This window comes from Serinus canaria, chromosome Z, assembly GCF_022539315.1.
Source record: "Serinus canaria isolate serCan28SL12 chromosome Z, serCan2020, whole genome shotgun sequence".
Lineage (NCBI taxonomy): Eukaryota > Metazoa > Chordata > Aves > Passeriformes > Fringillidae > Serinus > Serinus canaria.
In genome coordinates, this window is record NC_066343.1 from 65,780,043 (window position 1) to 65,800,814 (window position 20,772).

A 20,772-nucleotide genomic window follows, 5' to 3' on the forward strand; every position below is an offset into this window, starting at 1 on the left:
TAATATCCCCAAGAGACAGTTCACAGCACTGCATGCAACCTAGTTCATAGCAGGCAATAAAAATTCAGAGGTGACTTGAGAGTGAGCCACTATATTGTGTTTGGAGGGAAATTCAGGCTCAGACACACGGTGGAGTTTGCACTGGGTAACAATTCATACAGGTCAGCAGACCTGTGGTAACTGGGGATCACCTGTGGTAACTGGGGCTCAGTGACTGCCTTTGACAGACGCAAGAGGTCAAAACCAGGCTATTGTTGGGCTCCTGCCCTGCTGGCTGCCAGGTCCTGCCCCTTCCCTTTCACAAACACTAATGCCTCTGTGGCCAGGCCTCCAGCCTGGCTGATTCCCTGGGGCAGTGTCAGGGGTCCTGCCCCAGACCAGCTACCCTCTAAATCCTTGGGATGAGAGAGCATGTGAGGACATTGTGCATTCTCAAACAGGCAGCAAGGAGCTTGCTCAGCTGTGATGTGATGACTGGCTTGGGCTCTGAGCTTTTTTTCTAGATAGATTGTCAGATTTTGAATTTCTACTTTCTCACCACTCTCATGACAATAAATGTGTTGTGTAGCTTCCAAGACAGAAAAAATTGCTTCTTGGTGCCAGATGAGGTTTGCTTCTACTTTAGTGACTCACAAAGTAAGTCTGAAGTTTGCTGAGGCTGCTTATGGTTTTTAGAAACCATTGCTTTTAGCATGAGTTTGGTTTCTAAAAGCCCTTTGAGGGGGTTGAAAATTCTGCCTTCAGCCTCCCAAACCACTGCTGTGGTTCAGACTGGTGAGGCTGTTCAGTCATGGAAAGTGGAGCAGGGTAGATTTTGATAGCAGCATCCCAAAGTAATGATGGTAGGAAGGGAGGGTGGAAGAGGGCAGAGGAGGGAGAAGTTGTGTGGAAAGACATTGTCTGGTTTGTGTGTGTGTGTGAGTGTGTGTGTGTGAGTGAGTGAGAGGGAAGACTGGGTCTTTGCTGGAGGAAGAAACCAAAACCCCTCCCTGAGAGTGTGGTCCTGCTCTTGATTCACTGCATGCCAGTTGAAAAGGGCAGCCTGGCTGGATTTCTGTCTGCTGTCTTAAAGAAATCTCTGTTCTCCAAAGCATTAACTGCCTTAAATGTAAAGATTGTCATCACAGCTCACACTCCTGAGATGTCTGAAGCAGAGGCAGACTGGTGACCGCTCGCTTGATCTTCATTAAGGTGCATTTCAGTGGTTTTTACCTGAGTGTACTGGAGCTGTTCTGGGTTGTGTCCCAGCTGTCCCTTATTTGTTGTCCTGCACTCCCAAGTTGAGGTCAGATGGAAGGAGTTTCCACTCCAGCAAGTCCCTGCTGCCCCGAGGGGCTGGTTAAGGCCTGTGGGGTGAGCTGGTGCCCTAATGAGCTGTGGGCACATGGATAATGAAGCAGAAACTAAATCTCCCACATCTCTGTCCATCTTAAAATTATGAAGTGCAACATAATTTATCTGAGCAACCTTCTTTTCAGCATTTTCCCTCTCTGAGTGTTGTACTTCTGCTTTGGAAACAGCTGTTTTATATTTATCCCTCTCATATGATGGTCCAGAAATCTTGCATGCATCCACTTTTTAAAATCTTTGTCTGTAAGTACAATTAATTTCTAACTAAAGGTTAGCAGTTTCAAAATGCAGCTGTAAGAATATGGTGTTCTAATGGGAGAAGAGAAGCTGTGAGCAACCTGCCTATCCCCAGGAGAACTGCAAGGCTGGAAACCCTAGGGATGAGTAGCTGAGATGGGTTAAACAGGGCTTAATTTTTTCTTTGAAAAATACTATTACCTGATGTGTCAAGTCTATTCAAAATAATCCAAAATATCTCTTGGCAGATTATGGTTTTAGGAAATCCCATTTAATTCTGCTTCTTTCCTTATTGGATTCCTGTTATGGTTTACACTTTTAGACTTTCTGTAGAAGCAGGGCAAAATTTGTGTCTGTGTGTTTTGTCTGTGGGGAATAGAGAGTCCATAATTTAGCTATTCCTTATGGGAAAGCCTGCAGTGGCAATTCCTGTGGGACATTGTTCCTCTCAAGGGGAAACATCTCCTTTTCAGGCTTGGCTCCTGCAATGCAGATTGGGCTTTTTACATTGGGTTGAGGACCAGCAGGATGAGGATGTGTGGTCATCAGCCTTTTCTGCAAGAACAGTATCAGACACCCAAACTCTTCAGATTTTTAAGGCTGAAGGTAGGGGAAAAGGCAAAAGAAAAGAAAATATTTGGGGATTTCTTAGTATAGTTCTCTGGAACTTTCACAGGAATTTAAATATGATATTCCAGTGAATATGTCTCTTTAAAATACTGGGTTTTCCCAGTGGATGAGAATTCCAGTTTTTTACTGACTCTACTTTATTGTATTTTAAGGTTTTTCATCTTGAGGCTGGGCATCTGGGTTCAGTTTTTGTTTTATGAAAAAAGCACTGGGACATTTAAATAATTCAAGGGAGAAATTATATGCGCTCAGCAAACAGATGTCAAAAAAATGAAAGAAGCTTAAAATCTAGGCCTCTAAAGTCACTTCCATATATTTCCTTTTCCGAGAATGCATTTTTAATCAGCTTTTAGAAACAAAGTGCTGTGCTGACATATACGTACTTACCCAGTGTTTCATCATGGGACAGAACAAAGAAACTGAAACCAAAGTTACAAACTACTGTATTATAATATGCTAAATGAATACTATGATACCAAATTGGCTCACCTGACAAAGCTCAGAATTACAAGACTGCTGTGTTGTTGTTTCCCAGATTATGTGAAGATAATTGAATGAGTTTCTATGCTGTGAAACAACAGGAGCTCATACAAGGGCTCTGGTGGCTCTGATAAAATCAAAAAGGGAATTGAAGAAGAATACCCTTTCCCAGGAAATATGATCACTGTTTTCATTGTAATTTGTAATTTTAATTTCTGATTTACCTTTCATAGTCTCGTTCAGCACATTTTCCTATGAAATAATTTCAGGGGTGAAGTTTGGATTATGGTGTGTTTCTGCCTCCCTGCACACAGCACAGCTGTAGGAAGGCTCCTGCCCTGGGTATCGTCTAAACTGTCAGCCAAAATCTGAAGGGAGTTCTGAATGTTTTAGTAGAATAATGGAAGAAAAGTAGGTGAAGACAGACAGAAGAGGACCTTGCCCTCCTGAGGCTGGTGCTGGAGGGGTCAGCCCAGCTGCTTTTGAGGCTGCTGATAAAGCTGCTGTTGCCACATGGTTTCTCGGTGCTGCCACGTCATTAGTTTGCATTTGAGTTTGAGGTGTTTAAATCCTGGTTTAGCACCTGGGTGAAGCTCTGGACAGTCTGATCTCCAGGGGCTGCAGGTTTGCCTGGGGCGCCTGGGAGAGCAAGGACAGTGCAGGGTGTCCACCGTGCTGTTGTCTCTCCCTTTGGGGAAATGCCTCCACATATCACAGTTTCCACTGGGCTTGGAGCCAGCTAAGGAAGATCTTTGAAGATGACTGAATAATCCAGTGAGGGACAGAGGCTGCTACACCTTTCACTGGCACCTCTAAGGGCGGATCAGCTTCAGTGGAGCAAATCTTCTCCTGCCACTCACTGCCATCAGTGTGAAGGTGATTTCTGGGTTTGTCACCTCTCCTCTGTTTTCATTTTGGTGGAGGGGATTGCTCAGATTTTATGGGGTCTTTTTAAAGTTGTGTGTGACACCCTGCTCCTCCTCTCTTTATCCACCCTGCCCAAATTGAACCACGCTAGCAGCTATTGCAAAAGAGATGCGATTTAATCAGGTCCATGCTTGCTTGTTGCCAGAACAGGAGAATGTGGGACAAGCAAAGCAGGGAAGGTTGTACCTGCTTTCTCTGGCCCTAGGTGGAAAGAATAACACTTTGTCATGCTCTGGCTTTCCTGGCTGCTGGGTTGTGAATGCTTGCTGGCAACTCTTCATGAGCTTTCCTGCTTGCGAAGAGTGGTTCTTTCTGCAATTCCAGAGTATTTCCTTCCCTTGGTTGCTTTCCTTGTTGGCTCTGAGTCTTCCCTGCCTGCAGGTTGCTCATAGTAAAACATTAGTCACCAGTAAAACTAATTTTTTTTTCATAGCTACATAGTGCAGCAATATGGCTATGACATAACTTTCTTTGACAACATCTTAAATGTTGCTTAGGAAGCTGAAAGTGTTTAAGAAAAGTATTTTTAAATACAAAGAGTTGGGTTGAATTTTCTAAGACTGAAATATATGCTGAACATTGATATAAGTAATATGGTCTTTGGGAATATTCTGGTGAGAACATAGACGTATTTCAGCTCCTGATCCGAAGCGTGTTTCTAAGCACATGAAAAAACAGATACATTGTCTGTTGATATGAGCAATATTACATAGCTCCTTAAGTGTTTGAAGGATTAATACTTTAGTTTTTGATAACTAGACTTTTGCCTATGCTGCACTTGCTTTTTTCTTAAGAAATATTCCCAAATGTGTATTTAATTTATAATATATGAGTCCAATATTGTAGTAGCACTATACTTGGTTTTAAAAAGTCTGTTTGGTTTAAATAAGGCTCACTTTGAAGCTTTAGCTTAATGGTAAATTTGGGGGTAAAACAGGGGTGTGTGGTAGTTCTGTTTTGTGTCTTTTAGTGGTTATATCCTGCTACAGAGAATGATTATGATGAGAGCTTCTGTGGGGGAGTCTTCTTGTTGCATGTTCTTAATCTTTGGCATGTCTCTGAAAGCCTGCCTAGCTTCTTTCAGATATGATCTGCAGTTACACCCATCTGAACAACATAATACATGAAAGTGCATATGATGTGTCTTTAAGTCCAGTGTGTGATTAATACACCAATACTGTTTGGGATAGTAAAGATTATTGTGTGTGTTTGTGCTGAATGGACTCCCTCTTTTGTTCCTTCAGCCCAGTAAGAACATTGACTCAGAAACTTGAATATTTAAGATGCCTGAAGGCAAGACTTTGCTCTCCATGCTTTGCTCCTTGTCTTTGTAGAGATGATGACTGCATAAAAGCACATGATTAGATGAAGCATTGAATCATTATTTATAGAGCATAACATTTATTTATGTATTTTTAATTGGGGCTCAGTTCAGCACTGAAGTCTTCTAAAGCAGCAAAGAGATACAAAAGAACTACCATGACAGCAACTTCTGTGTGTGAAACCTTTGTCCCGGACTTTGTGCAGATTTAGTGAGATGGTATGTGGTGTAAATATGTAGAAAATGAGTGTCCTGACCAATACATGGTGATGACAGTGTTCCTGAAGACTCTGCATGTCTGGGCTGTAGTATCTGGACTCTGATGAACATTGTGTGCAGACTTCCAGGAAGGCAAGCATCTCCTGAATGTCCCCTGAGAGCACAGGCTCTGCTGGCTGGGGGTAGGTCCTACTCTTATGGCAGCAAATACTTTTCAATTGCCAGCTAGGTAAAATCCCTCTTACATTCTAAGAAGCTTTCTCCATCTCTAGCTGCACTCTCCCCTCCTTTTTCTTGACAGATCATTTTTATTTGGGTAAAAAACTCTGTTTGAAAGGCACTAGACCAAAGATTGCAGTGATTACCTCATCTAGTTATTTCTGGAACCAGAGTACCATCCTGGGCTTGTTTGTGTGGAACTTCAGAAATAGCCATAAAATTCAGCTGCCTCCAAAAGCATGATCACACATTGCCCGAGAAAGGCCAGAAGAGGCTTGAGAGGCTTCCAGATCCATGTTCCAAGAGATATGGGTGCAGAAAGACATTGCTGCTGTGGTCAATACTGGGGCAGGTCCTGCGTGATATCTAATCAATGATCTGGACAAGGGGAATCAAGAGCCCCTCAGCCAGTTTGCATTTGGCACCAAGCTGGGTGTGAGTGCTGACCTGCTGGAGGGCAGGGGGGCTCTGCAGAGGGATCTGCACAGGCTGGATCCATGGGCCAGGGCCAATTGTGTGAGGTGCAAGCAGGCCAAGTGCTGGCTCCTGTCCCTGGGTCACAACAAGCCCCTGCAGCTCCAGGCTGGGACAGCGTGGCTGGAAAGCTGCTGAGTGGGAAAGGGCCTGGGGGTGCTGGTCAGCAGTGGCTGAACATGAGCCAGGGTGTGCCCAGGGGGCCAGGAAGGCCAAGGACATCCTGAATGGATCAGCAATGGTGTGGCCAGCAGGACCAGGACAGTGACTGCCCCTCTGTGCTAGGCACTGTTGGGGCTGCACCTCAAATCTTGCTCAGTTTTGAGTCCCACAGTGCAGGAGAGACACTGAGGTGCTGAAGTTGGACTCAATGACCTTGGAGGTCTTTTCCAACCCAAATGATTCTATGAAAAAAATGGATGCTGTGGTCAACATCAGCAGCATCTATTCTCTGAGAGGTGATAGCTCTTGCTTCCAGTGAGTTTCTACCCGCAGGGTTAACCTTCAATTTGGGAAAGAAAAATTCAGTCTGGTATGCATGCTTTGGGAGGCTGCTGTAGGGAGTTCAGCTGGAGGTTAAGAGGACAGAGGCAGCAATGACTGTGTTATGGTTCAGTGATCTGTGTCCTTCAGAGGTCACAGATGAACCCTTTGTGCCTCAAGAACCTCTGCATTGATCTGAGAGCAGGAACAGGAACTAAATTAAAACTGCAGAGACTGAGCCTCCCTCTGTGGAAATCCTGCTGTTGGCTGTGGTCAAAGCCATGTCCTGGTTTTGGAGATGCATTCCCTAGAGGAGGTGATGAACAGTCAGTTTCATGTGTGCTCTTGTCTGTCAGGGCTATATAGAGGAAAGCTGAGCTCTGCTGGTGTGTCAAAGTGCTTCACACACCTGAACTAGCCCTTCATGGAGGAGTGAAGTGTATGCAGTGTTGAAGGGAAATGCAGGTATTGCCTCCAGGTAGATATTAGTGGTAGAAATGTAAACTGTTACCTGAAAGTCATTTGGTTTTTCACCTACTGGCTAAGTGGGAAGTGAAAGAACATTAGTGATGATGAGTAAGTGAGCAGCGTTACGGGATCTGCCCGTCATTGTCTAGGGTCAGTTTTGTGAGGAAACTTCTGAAGTGGTCTCTAGAAAGCAAATTCAAACTGCCCCTCTTCGAGAAAAGTGGAAAAAACTGTTTATTTAACAGTCAAAGTACTCACAAACATTAGTGATGATGAGTAAGTGAGCAGCGAATGAAAAATGAACAGCATTAAACAATGTAACCTCTCACTGTTCTGAGGAGATGGCAAATTCAGAGAGAGGCCTTGTCACAGCTGTAGGTCAGCTCACTCAGTCTCTTATCCGTCCCTCCGGTGCTGGAATGCAGCATCCTGGCCCTGGAGGGCCACACATGTGAGCTCCTGGTGCCATTCTGGGTGTTCAGTCCAGAGCAGGGCTGATCAGTTCCAAGAAAAGCAAAAGCCACAGTCCAGGGAGCTTCTCTGCCTAAGCCAGCTAAAACCTGACTAAAAGCAAAGGAGAGCTCTGTCCTGCTGTCTGTCCGTGCTGCAGACAACGCAGTCTGTGGGCAGGAGTGCAGGAGAGTGAGTGCAGTGCCTGCAGACAAACCACGTGCTTCTTCTCTCCCCTCCACTCTCAGAACTGCCTTAGAGGTGCAGAACTTTTTGCTGGGCTAAACAGGTGAATGAGAATACAATTCAGCATCATGAAGTCACCCCAGGACACTGCCAAAGCCAAGACGGAGAGGATCTTCTCTGAAAGTCCTTTCCTAAGCTCTACTTGGCACATTTGCGTGGGAGCACTCACAGCAGGCTGTTAATTATTTCCAGTGCTCAGGTCGTCAGATTTGAGATGATTGATGGATTTTAGGAATAGCAATGTTGAAATATGTCTTGTTATAACTGGTAATAACAATAATAATAATAATATAATTTTGTTTGTCTTAATTCAGACTTATGGGAAAATAGAAAACTATTTATTTATTTATTTATTTATTTAAAATTTTAGCCTTTCCAGTAACATGGTGAAATCCCATCAGTCCCCCTTCCAAGTGTATTCATTTTGCAGTGTTGTAAGCTGTTTGTTTTCTTGGTGCTTATCGGCATTTAATTTAAACAGTTTGTTGGGGACATTTGTTTGTTTAATATAGAATCACAGTATTGGAGCATGAGATGTTTGTGGTTTGTTTGTAATACTAGATGCATGACTCCTGCAGACAATGTAGTCCAAATTTATCATATTATTTACATTTTCCTGTTTTATGAAAAATCATTGCAGAGATCTTTCCCACAGGAAGATCTTAAGAAGAGTGGAAGCATTTAAAAATAATTACAGATCTACTTTTGTGCCTATTTTAATATAAGTGTTGTTTTCAGAAAGAACTGGAGTGTACTGTAAATTTCTATAGAGTGTTCAAAACATTCCATGGAAGGCTGGTCCCTCAGGAAGACTTGCAGTTGAGACATTTGGGGGTTTGGCTATAAAGGTATAGGTAAATAGGGGCTTGTTTCAAAATTATACAGGAGTAGGTGACATTAGCGAGGGCCTTTAAAAACTGTGTAACTTAGTTAGGTGCCTAAATGTAAATTTGAAGTCCAACTCTCTTACTTATATCCTTATGCCTGTAGTTGTGACTAGTTTTCCGTGTGAAAATGTGTGTGCGAAACTGTGAGTGTGATATAAAGCTGTGCTATTTTCAAACTTGGAAAGGGAATGTTTCTTGGAATATGCATATTTAAAATTAGATTTTCTCTGTGGTTACACAATTGTAGAGAAAATCCAGAAAAGCATCACTGACTAATTATGTTACTGCAGATTTTTACTTCTATAAATTATGTCAGAAATGAATTCTGAGTACTCTGAAAATTCATAATGCATAATGGTGCTTCCCAGCAGCAGCTCTGAATTCTTCAGCAAGTGGAAGAGATCCAAAGGATGATTAGGCATGTTGATGTACAGAGGAGGCTGAATAATTGCCGAACTGGATGGGTACCATTCTTCAAGAAACTCTTTAAATACAGTTCTTTCATCATTGAACAAGCTAGCAATAACTTGGTCCCTTAAACATGCTTTTTTTTTTTTTTTTTTTTCCTATCAAACTGAATAGTCTTTAAGGGCTTAGAGGTAGATAAGTAGTTTTAATGATCTGACAGCCAAAGAAGTTTGCTTTGATATAGTCTGGGACACTTGATCATGTGAGAATTAGGTGATTTTTAGTCTTGTCTGAAGTAAGTTGTTTCATTCTGGTTTAAATGAATGCAAAAAGGCAAGCCTGTCTTACTTCAATACTCAAAATTATGTTGTGAATAAGAATATTGGAAAGATTTAGAAAATCACTTAGAAATTGTGAAGCTTCTTCATTTTCCCACCTGAACTGAACTTGGAGAGGAGGCTGCTGGAGACAGTTTGTGCATAAAGAGGGTGAGGATGAAAGAAAATAATTTGATCATGCTAAAGACCTTCTGTATCAGTATCAGAAAGAGTTTTAGATTTGATCCTCTCATTAATAATGGATGGCCAGACGAATGCTTCCTCCTCTGCTGTCTCTTTTTAATTCATCTGAATGATGGTGGAAAATGCAGCCCAGTGGTTTGAGCGCAGCTGTCTCTCCAGTTTAAAAGCCCACTGTGTCCGTCTCTGAATCTCCTCTCGCAACACAGCAGTTTTGGTATGTTGAAAAGTGCTCTTGGAAAGTTTCCTTACCAAACCAAGCAGGTCAAACAACCTAGTTATTTAATACACAAAAGACCTAAAACTGTGAAGCTGTATCCTCACAGCCCTGGCTCAGCATTTTATTGCCATCTGCAACCCAGCTGGCTTTGGTTATCCCTGCTTTCGGAGCAGGGCTGCCTGTATGACTGCTCACCATCCCAAAATACATATTTGCTGTCTCCAGAGGACAGCAGCCTCTTAAACATAGGCAAGACTGCAAGGACATGCAGTGAGGGAAGGGCTTGTGCTGCCTGACCTGGAGTGGAAACTGGAGATTGTGGTCAACACCAGGGTCCACAGCTTCACTGTTAACTGCTGACATACAGTAGATGTGTTCTTCAGATTTCACCTATTCATGTTATTTTTAGTAATATCATTAAAATCCCACCATGTTCCTGGTCCAGTGGGAAATACTTTCTGGAATATCATGATTCTTGATTTCTGGTATAATTTCACTTGATATGTTTTGGAAATGTGTCTCTTTTTATGAGCTTACTTATGTTGTATGGACATAAAGAAGGAGGAAGTGGATGGCTTCAAAGCTCTAGAAAGGAATAAGCAGCTTTTACCAAGAGGCACTTGTGGGTTGGTTTTGTGAGAACAGAGGCAGCTCCTCCTGAGCAGTGCTGCTGGCAAGGACACACCCTATGGCCTTTGAGGTAATTCTGGTGGTGGAAGCTGCTGTGGACTACAGTAGCTGAAGTCTAACAGTGTTGTTACTGGGCTGAGAGTGATCCAGTCCTGCAGGGCACTCAGATGATCTGGACCAAGGGTAGAAGGAATGAGGAGAGCCTTGCTCTCTTCCCATCCTCTGGTGGGACCTGATGCTCCATGTGTTGCCTAGTAGTGGGGCCTTACAAAATTTTCCAGTGCCCCTTTGCCTAGGGGAAAGCTTCAGATGAGGCTGTATGGCATGCCTACTTTCATGTAGCTCCATTAGCTCTTTATAAAAATAGGCACAATCTCATTTCCTTAAGAAAAGATTTTACTAATTGCCAGTGTTATGGGTACTGTGAGAGCACCTGGAAGTAAATAACTCCTAACTAATGTAGAGAGCATTTTGGTGGCAAAGTTTTCAAAACAAATCCAAGTATATAGTTAGGTTTTTACCTAACTGTTGTGCCCCCCTTTAGAGTGTAAGTTTTCCTGCAAGAAGTTTGCATTTCCATGCTTGGCTGTTTCAGTGCCCTCTTGGTGAACTGTCCTTTGTTCTCAGGGCTTGCTTGGACTGATACTGTAAATGTCCTGGCAATTACTAGGTTTGATTTAGGAAGTCTAGATGTTTGCACAGGTCTTTTGATCTTTAATATAGTGGACATAAATACTTGAAAATCAAAGCAGTTAAGAAGGCATTGCAGGGAACCTGTCTGCAAGAATTGATACAGTTTCACCACTGCCTTTATTTAGCTATGCAATATTAGATTTTTTCCTGTGCCCAGTTTGCCTCATTAACTGATTTAAAGCAGGTTTCATCTGATCATATTCACATACCTCTGTTTTACTTGGCCACACATTTTTTAGGCCATGGAGCAGAAAGTGCACTTGAAAGATGTCAACCATCTAGTCTGAAAATAAAGACCTACAAGAGGCCAAATAGCTATTTTCTTCTTAGAGAGCCTGTTCTTCTCCTTTGGCCAGAAATGGAGCTCATGGTGACAATCTCAGATGAGGATTCAGCTGATGTTAAAGAACAAAAAACCCAGTTTTAATATTCCTGTATTCCTCTTGGTTACTTGTGTGGAGGTCAAACCTGAGGCTGTGGTTTGACTGCGCAGAAAATCCAGCTTTAGGGCTCCTACAGCTGTACTAAAAGCATTGAGGTCATGAAATATAAAATGCTGACTGCTATAAAACTTCCTGTCAATTCAAATTTGTTCAAAATCTCTCAAAGCCTCCCAGCGTAAGATTTAAATTTTTATTGCCAGGTCAAATATCAGAAGTCTTCAGAAGTCTTCCTATGGCTGGCATAAAGCTGACCTGTAAATGTGCACTCTGGCTAATTCAGCAGAAACATAACCGTGTGCCTGGATCTGATTTGTACCACTGGGTAATCCAGAATAAAACAGATTTGCTGCTGTCCCGAAGGATTTCAAACCTCAGACCATCACAGCAAAACCATCATTAAACAACAGTGTGTCTTTTAGTGAAAAACCTTGATTCAGTTCCAAAGTGGTTTTCTTCTTATTGTTGCTTTTTTTTTTTTTTTTTTTTTAAATGCTATTAGGTTCTAACTAATAAGTAGAAACTACACTTGAATAGAAATTAGAATATTAATGTCTTTTGCTGGTAGTGGATTTATTTCTCTGGTGCTGAAATGCCCAGATAACTTTAGGAAAACAAGTGCAATGCCTTCATCTATATATATAAAAAAAGATTTACAGTATATGTCAAACGTAACCTTTAAAGCAATTATAAAGTCATCTCACTCAGGGGATAAAAACATATTTTTTGAATAACTGCATGTATGTTTTTCTGGAAGTTTAGGCCAGGCTGGAAATGCCAAAGGGGTTATCCTGGAGGATTGAGTCTTGGCCATTTGCACAAATCACCTTTTAAAAATCAGTAATGGGACATTTTTATGACCCTCTACATTTCTGTTTCCCCCTATGAAACAGTGATTATTGGAGCTCTTTACATCATTCCTTTGAGGACAACATAGGAAGAAAAAGCTCAATTTGTCAGAAGAGAAAAAAGCTTATTGTTTATGTACTGAATATCCACATATGCTTTTTGACAGTTCCAGTCTCAACTTATTTAAACAAAATATTCTTATTTTTCCATAAGCAGTCATTTAAGACAGCTTTTGTGCTGCCTTAAGAAAGCCTCAAAGAAGGAGCCTCTCCTCACCTACATAACGTATGTTTAACTTGGTATTTTGAACTAAAAGGCTGGAGATGAAGGAAGAAAATTTATTACTTCCTGAGGCATAACTAAAAACTTTCACTGAGGAATGGAGAAGGAGATAGCCAGTTTATTTATGTGGGTGGTATTTCAGCCTTTGAGAGCACATCTTATGTGGACGTGCTGGGTGGAACAAGGGCAGGTAAAAGCTGATTTTTCTGGCTGTGAATACTCCAGGGATGAAGGTGAGAAGAGCTGATAAACACTAAGAAGAGCAGAGAGCTGTAGAAGCTGCATGTCTGTGGGTATAAACTGATTATGAATACATTTAAGCCAGAATACAGACCATTTCCTACTATACAAAGTGTTGGGGCAGCTTTCCAGCAAAATATCAGAGATGTAAGTGTTCTTTACTTCTATTTGAAATTCAATGAGTTTTATTGATTATGGAGTGAAAAAGTTGCTATGATACCTGGGGTCTGGATTTGATGATGCCCAGGAGGATCTTTGTGGCTGGTAGCGCAAGGAGGGGTATCAGGCAGCTCTGCTCACCAGATGCTGGTGGCACACCTTTGGGAAGAGGTGTGCACCCAGGCTGCAGCCATGAAAAGTGGCTGGTTGTTTTGTGGTTGGATGGAAAGGAGTAGGACTTGGCTGTTGGCACTGCTGAGAGGGGACCATGCTTCTGTCAAGGTTTTTGCAGCATCTTTTTGATCCTCTGAGGACATCTGGCCCAAAAGCTTCTCTTCTTGCAAAGAAGAGCACTTGTCTTGTGCTGTGGGTTGGCTCTGGGTTCAGTCCATGGGCTGCCACAGCAATGGAGTATAAGCCTGAGCCCTAAAACCAGTACTTAGCATGGTGATAGTCTTTTTAAGATTAAATCCCATGAAAGGCTGATCCTCTTTGTGGGTCCTCCTCAAACTGAGTGGTCATGCTGTCTCTGCACCATCATAATCCTTCTATTTGAACAGCATTAATATTGTTTCCGTATTGCACTCAATATATTAATTGACATTTCCCTCCCCAGTACTTTCCCAGTTGAGATGTTCTGTGCTTGCAAACAGCCTATCTGCAAAATCTTAGTTCACTTCATCCTTGAAACTGCTAATGAAAAATCTCAATAGACCACATTACTGAGATGTAGGTAAGATGGGAGATTTAATTACCAGAGAGTGTTAATCAGTAGCCTCAGAGGGATTCAGAGCAACCAGGACAAAATCTCTTTGGTGGAATGTTGTCCCCAGGAACAGGGACTCCTTCTCACAAGACAGGGGACTTTGGGCCCAGGGGGCTGCCCATTCCTAGTTCTGGCTTGTTTTAATCCAGACAAGTCTAGGCAATTCCAGTGTGGGCATAAAATTAGAGTATTTTGTGTATAGGTCTGTACTCGATGCAAGGCAGGTGGGGTGATCTGGCAGATCTGTCACCTACAGCAAGTAAGCAAGGTGGTAGTGACTCCATGAAATTTTCTCACATGGTCTTGAGTCTATTTTGTGGAAGTCAAGAGTAAAAATAAATTTCTTCTTAGCATTGAGATTTCCATTTTTATCAGGCAGGTCTATTTTTTCACTTGATGAACATCTTACCACCTTTCTATTTTTTGCATTCAGTGGCATTGGACCCCTGAGCCGCTCTTCTCACCAGCACAGAGGCGTTCCTCTCAGTGCTGTGCTGTCTGTTACATCTGGAAGGAGTATTTCCTATTTATGCTTGTCTGGCGTAATTTTTCCAAAGCCAGAAGGTTTTGTTTGAGAATATCAAATCCCTTGAAAGTACTGTATAATTATCTACATGATTAATTTAAGTGTCTGCCATGGCTCTTCAGTGAGCTCAGGGGCGTAGACAGGCAACCCGCAGCGTATCGATGCCCGCAGCTTTTCCTGTGGGGAGAAGGAATGGGATTTTGAAGGCTGCCTGCCTCCGGCGGCGTGGAGGGGGCCGTCCTCCTCTATCTCTGGAGGGATGTGTGTGCATGGAGGGGGAGAGCCCTCCAGCAATGCTGCTAAATGAATGATGGATGAGTTTTGGGTGGAATGCAGATGCCTTTGAACGCTCCAGACGGCTAACTGCAGGATTGAAGCTGAAGTCAACATCAGTGCCCTTTCCCAATGCAAAGGAGATTTGGAGACTTGAGCTACAACTCTGAGCTGCTTTCATGGAGCCCCAAGATCTCCAGGGACCCCGGCAGTGCTTTTGATCTGTGGAGAGTTGGTAAAAGACAGTCCCCATAACATGTCTACCCAATGTCAAAACTGATAAACAGCTGAGAACAAAACTTCCTAAATTATTAGGCAAAAGGGGCCTCAAAGAATGATCTGGTCCAATCTTCTTTAGAGCTTGAATGGTTTTGAACCCTGTATGGTCAGTGAGAGATGTACCAAAGTTTGCTGTTAAAGCAAAGGATGTCATTGTCACAAGGGTGTCATTATCATAGCTCACAGGATGATATCCATTAAATGACCTCTTACTGTACTCTCACTAGGAGAGAAAATGATGTTGAAGGAAGTAAAAGTAAGAGGGATTGAAATGGAGAGATCTAATATCTCCCACAGCCCAAGAGATATTGGCTTCAATCATTGTTCATGGCAGATCTCTAACCTTCTGCAGAGACCCTGAGTGTTAGAGACTCCAGCACCTGAGATGGTGGTCCCCAGGGTCTTGATATTCTTCATCCTTCTGAGTGTTACCTAACCACTACCCTAAATCTACCTGGATGTGATTCACATACATTACTCCATCATTGACAAGAGGAACAAACTGCTTTTCTCCTCATGGTCACTGTGGCGCATTGTAAAATATATGAGGATCTTTAACTTGTGCTCTCATACCCTACCTACAATACCTTTTTCTTTTTAGCAGGCTCTATTTTTTTTTAGTATTTCCTAGCAATTCACACTTTCAAGACTGGCAAGTCATGTCAGAACTCTGTTCCTACAGGGCAGTTTTGCTGCTGAGACCTTCCCAGCCCTGTGTGAAGCTACTGAAATACTTCATATGCCTTGTTACCTTTGTCCCCACTGACAATGATCCTTTTTTTTCTCCAACAGCAGTAGATTGACAGGAATGATTCCCTATAAACCCTGGAAAATGTTCAAAGACAAGCTGTGTGGGGCTCTGGTGCGGTGGAAGTGTTCCTACCCATGGCAGGGGGGCTTGGGACCACATTCCTTCCTAACCCAATCCATTCTGTGATTCTGTGGAAATGCTGCATCTCTTGCCAAAGATTTGCCAATCCTTTCTGAGTGAGATATGCCTTTTGTAGTACTCTGCATTTGTCCTTGATGTACTTTACCCTAATTTTTAGAGTATGTTTTTCTCATTTTTGCCAAGATATTTTAGATGCTAATCCTGTTCTCTAGTGTGTCTGCAGACACACCCAGCTTTGTGTAACCTGCAGATTTAATATGTGTACTCACTTTCATTGTCCAGGTCACTAATGAATGTGCTGAGCAGAACTAGACTATATAGATCCAGCAGAGCTCCACTTTCAGTGTCCTTCTGTTTCACAGAATGTCATTAATAACTACTCCCTGGGTACGGATTTATAGTAGTCTCATTTAATCATATTTCCCTAGTATATTTATGAGAAAGTTGTTTGAGACAGTGACAAAAGCTATAATAAAGCCAAGATAAATGATATTCAACAATTTCTCCATTACTAAAAGAAATTAATTTGATTTCACATGATTTTATTCTTGCCTCTCCTGTGTCTGCTTCTGCTTGTATTTTTGTTTTCTTCCACATACATGCAAACTATTTTTCTGTTTGATTTGGAGTTTTTAGGATGATTGATGCTAGATTGACTGATGTCACATTTTTCTGCTGCCTCTCTTTCCACCCTTGAAGACAGCCACTGCATTTGCTGTTGTCCTTAATTCTGGCCCCTTACTGACTACTCACAAGTGACCAGCCATCTGAGACAGTTTTAGCTGGTTTTGTAGGAAATTTAAATGGTGATTTTTCCCACTCTGCTGGACTGGAAATACCTGAATTGAACTAACGTCTTACTGTGTTACAGGCAGAGAAGAGGATAGTATGCCTCTGTACTGATATTGTGTCCCACTATCTACTAATCCCCTGTGCATAGTTGGTAATTTTAACAAGGACTAAAGGAAAACTCAAACCAGTGTTGCCTCTTTTAGTGTCATTTTTCAATAACTTTCTCTCTGAGCAACATTTTTAAGGATTGCCTTCTTGGTAATAATATGCATATAAAGGGTAACTTTTTTTTTATCATCTGCAAGTTTCATTTCATTTTTATACCCTGATGTTTCTATTATTTTTGCCTATGTGTTCACACTATTTTTTTTAACTTGTGCTCAGTAACCTTTTAGTGTTCTTTCTTCTTGTCTTTGAGGAAAATAAAAAGCTCATGATGCTGCCAAGTCTTCTGATCCTTCTTCATTGAGATGCTATTGTGCTTGTGCCTTTTAAGCACAAAATATTGTTTCTTCGAGAAACTACAGCTCACCTTGATTTCTTTTCCTTTCAACTCTTCAACTCTTCTCCATGAATTCTCTCCTAGAAGGTTTTTTTTTTTTAATGTACTGAAACCAGGAATTTCTGTTTTGCTGTTCCCAATCCCTTGATTTTACAGGCATTCTTACATGAGTTTCTTTCTACCTTCTTACCCCCAAAGCATCTCTCTTTGGAGGCACTTCCCTGCTGATTCCTTGACCCCATCCATTATGTGAGAATGTTGTTCTGAAGGCACCAGGACTTTCTATTTCCTACTATTTTTCTTTCCTAGTAAATATCTTATGCTTCTACTTTCCCATTACCATTGAGTCAGCTGTTATCAGGTTCAGGTTTAGAGTTTGTTGTGCCTTCCTCTGTGTTTGTTTTGTGCTTTCTGCCTTTATTATTAACCAGATAATTTAGCAGTTCTTATTCCTTTTGTGTTCTGGACCTCAGAGCAAATATACACATCATCCTCAGTATGCCAAGATATTCTACCTCTACTTTTTCTTTGTTGGTCCTCATATAAGTTATGCATTTTTAGATCAATATTCCAGATCTAGGTCTTACTACAGTAAGTTCCAGTTATGTCAATTAAATCATTGCTTTTGTATTAAATATGAGATCTTACCTAAGACTTAAGTTCTTTGTTAAAAAACCCCACATATTCAGCAGTGCTGCATTAGGTTTAGAGGATCTAACCTTATCTCCTGATCAGTCTGTGTCTGTATTACCACCTCTTGTTTTAGACATGTGCCTGAGCAGTTTCTGTCTTTATTCTTCCCCTTTTCTTCCCTGTTTTCCCTGCCCTGAGCCTAACTCAGAAGTCCCTCTCACTAAACAGGGGGCCAGTTCTTCCTTTCCCAAGCTGATGTCTATCTCCATTGAGCCACTGGTGTAACTCCAGCCTCTTGATGGAGATGCTGGTGTCCTCCTGTACAAGCATCAGCTGAGTGGCCCTGAGCTGTTGTTGTGCCTGTCTGAGCTTTCTTGGGGTCACTTCTGTCCATCTAGGTATTGCCCCACAGCCAAGGAGGTGGCAGAACTTTGGATACAGCTTCTGGGTGGCAGCATTTTGCAAGAGCCTTCCTCTGCACTCATTCTTTTGGGGTTATAAGCTCTTCCTACAGCTATTCTACCTAACACAGGCCTTTCATACACATCTGCAAGAGCAGACCTGCAGGCTGCATGCTCGAAGCTGCTGCATTCTTTGGTTTTCCTGGTGCACAGTTCACTGAGCAGCATCCACTGCTAGAAAATAAAGCCCTGAAAGAATCTGGTAAACCAGACTTCACTCATGTCAGAGTTTTTTTTTCTTGTTTCATAGATCTTAATGATCCTGGCAAAAAACCCTGTCTCTCCCTGTTGCCTGCTAATCCCTGGCTCCCACTGACTCCTGGCTATCTGTGTGCCTCCCTCACCAAACTGCAGGAAATGGGGGAATTCACCTGCCCTACTCTTTTCCCAGGAAACTTCATAGTCACTTCTCTTAGATGCCTCACCCACAAGGTGGCTGTGAGCCACTGCTGCCACGAAGGGGCGGGCCCCATTGGCGTCCTCACCGTTCGTGTTTGCTGCTGCCCATCCCTTGTGCAGCTTGGTGAGGGTCTGAGTCCGGGAAGAGACCCGTTTAAGCCTTTCCCAGCCCAAAATCACTGGCATGGACGGCAGGGCTGTCAGCTTCAGTCGCTGGTGAGGCCGGTGCCCCTCCGGCGGCCCTTGGCAGGAATGACTCCCCGACTCGGGTCAGAGCCCCGGAGCTGCTTTGAGAGCATCCCCTGGGCTCTGCAACCCGCATTTCACCGCCAAGGTCAGGAGCTAATGGTGACCTTTTATTCCCTTGCTGAGGAGAGCAGCTGGTGCCCTCAAGTGGTAAATCGCAGGAGGAGAGCGGCCAGGCCGTGAGGGCCTGCCTTGGGCCGCAGGGCCGGGGCTGCGGGGCGCTGCAGCGGCTCGGGCACTTCTAACCACGCTGTTTTATCCTTGCAGGACGAGACACCGCAGTGATCGTGGTGGGAAGGACGCTTTGGTCCTGACGGAGCGGGGACACCGGCGGCAGGCAGACCCGGGACAGCCACAGACGTCTCAAAATTGACCCACAAGCCTGTCCAGGGATAGCGCCTGGACACCGAACATCCTTCCTTGTTCTGTGTTCTTGGTCAGCTGGAACCCCCCAGAAATCTCCGTGAGACTAAATGGAGCTTGCTTTGGACCTGCAGCCCCACTCCGGCATGTCCCCAGGGGCTGCGGGGGGCCGCGACGGACGACAAGAGAGCCGAGTGGGGCCGGGGCTGAGGCCGTGAGGGGATGCCCAGGGAGGGACAGCGATGCCCATCACACAGGACAACGCGGGGGTCTTCCTACCCCTCCTGTGCCAGTGGCTGCAGAACAGCCGGCGGGAGGGGGCCGAGGGAGCCGAGCAGCAGCTCTGCCGCTCGGCCGTCCAGAAACTGAGCGAGTACATCCAGCTCAACTTCTCCGTGGACGAGAGCAACCTGCAGCCAGGGAGCTGTGGGACTTTGGATACGGAGATCTGCACCATGTACCTGGCCCAAGAGATGCGGAAAAATGAAGTCCTGGGCTTGAGCTTTGGGAATATCCCTGCTCTGGGGGACTATGGGGAGAAGCGTCGGGGAGGAAAGAAGAGGAAGGCGCATAAGGGCCCTGTGCTCGATGTCGGGTGCATCTGGGTGACAGACTTGAAGAAGAACAGCCCGGCCGGGAAGTGCGGGAGAGTGCGCCTGAAAGATGAGATCCTTTCTCTGAACGGGCAGCTGATGGTCGGTGTGGATGTCACCGGGGCAAGGTAAGGGTGGCAGAGCCGCCAGCAGCAGCTGCCTCTGGTGCCACATGGTTCAGGGCACAGTCGATACTGATGGAAGTCCAGGAGAAGAGGTTTTGGCCTTTGCTTTCCAGCCCCTGAGAGAGCCCTGGGTTGCTTCTTAGGGTCTTGTAGAAAATAAATAACAAAACCAAATTGATAATTAGCCAACATGTGCTACTCACACTTCTGCTGGAAACTTTTCAGGGGTCACTGGGTCAAAAAATTATACATTATAATCACCACAGGGGCTGCACTAAAGCAGGAGCCTTCCTGAGTTTGTATAAAACTGTTTTCTTAAGCAAAAGTGAACACAGACGCAGCAGCACTGGAAGATATTTTTACAGGTGCTCATATTTTTTGTTGAATTATTTCAGTTGAGGGAAGCGTTTTTGACAGCTAAATGTTGTCTGAGACTTTCTCAAAGCAAGACATTTTTGTATTTTCCAGCTTGGAACAACTTCATTTTAATAAATTCCCTTTGATTCTAATGCATTTGCTCTCTTCTGATGTCTCCTGACCCAGAAAACTTGAAATCTTTAAGAGTTCAAATCAAAAATTAGGATTCTTGCAATGATACAGATTATTGGTATGGATACAGATTATTCTTGTGGTGTTGTTTTTTTAATTCATATATTCCATGCTGTAAAATCACTTATTGTCCCAGTTTTGCTCTTTGTGCTCTTTTCTCACATTACCCTTTGCAAAGGCAAAGCCCTTTCTCTGCTGTAGATGAGGATGTAAATGTTCATTCATACCTGATGTTACAATGTACCTGAGGGCGTGAAATCCTTCCCCTCTTGCCAAAAGGGAATTTATTTTTGGGGGTGGACACTTTTGGAAACCAATTCCTAGTGAAGTGATGCCAACAGGCAGGATCACTTCACTTGAATGTGGCGGGAGTTTGGGCTGACCATCACTCCCAGTTCTGACACGTGGCAGAATAAAAGCAGTGACTGTGGGTGCTGGGCAGGTCAGCTTTCCGTGGTTTTACAGGTACAAAGACAGCCCTCTGTAATTCCTAGTTTGTGATTCAAAAAGTGTGTACATATTGGTACTGTGGCAGTATCAATC

General features: G+C 43.4%; 1 protein-coding gene across 4 annotated transcripts in view; it reads left to right on the forward strand.

Annotated features, from left to right (window-relative positions):
* PDZD2 (PDZ domain containing 2) overlaps window positions 1-20,772 on the forward strand; it is a 185,541-nt gene that overhangs the window by 30,698 nt on the left and 134,071 nt on the right. For all 4 annotated transcript variants that reach the window (XM_050986634.1, XM_050986635.1, XM_050986633.1 and 1 more), the window contains exon 2: window positions 18,867-19,683. In XM_050986634.1, the coding sequence (XP_050842591.1) occupies window positions 19,205-19,683 (479 nt within the window). In that variant the 5' untranslated portion in view covers window positions 18,867-19,204. The remainder of the gene's footprint in view (window positions 1-18,866; window positions 19,684-20,772) is intronic.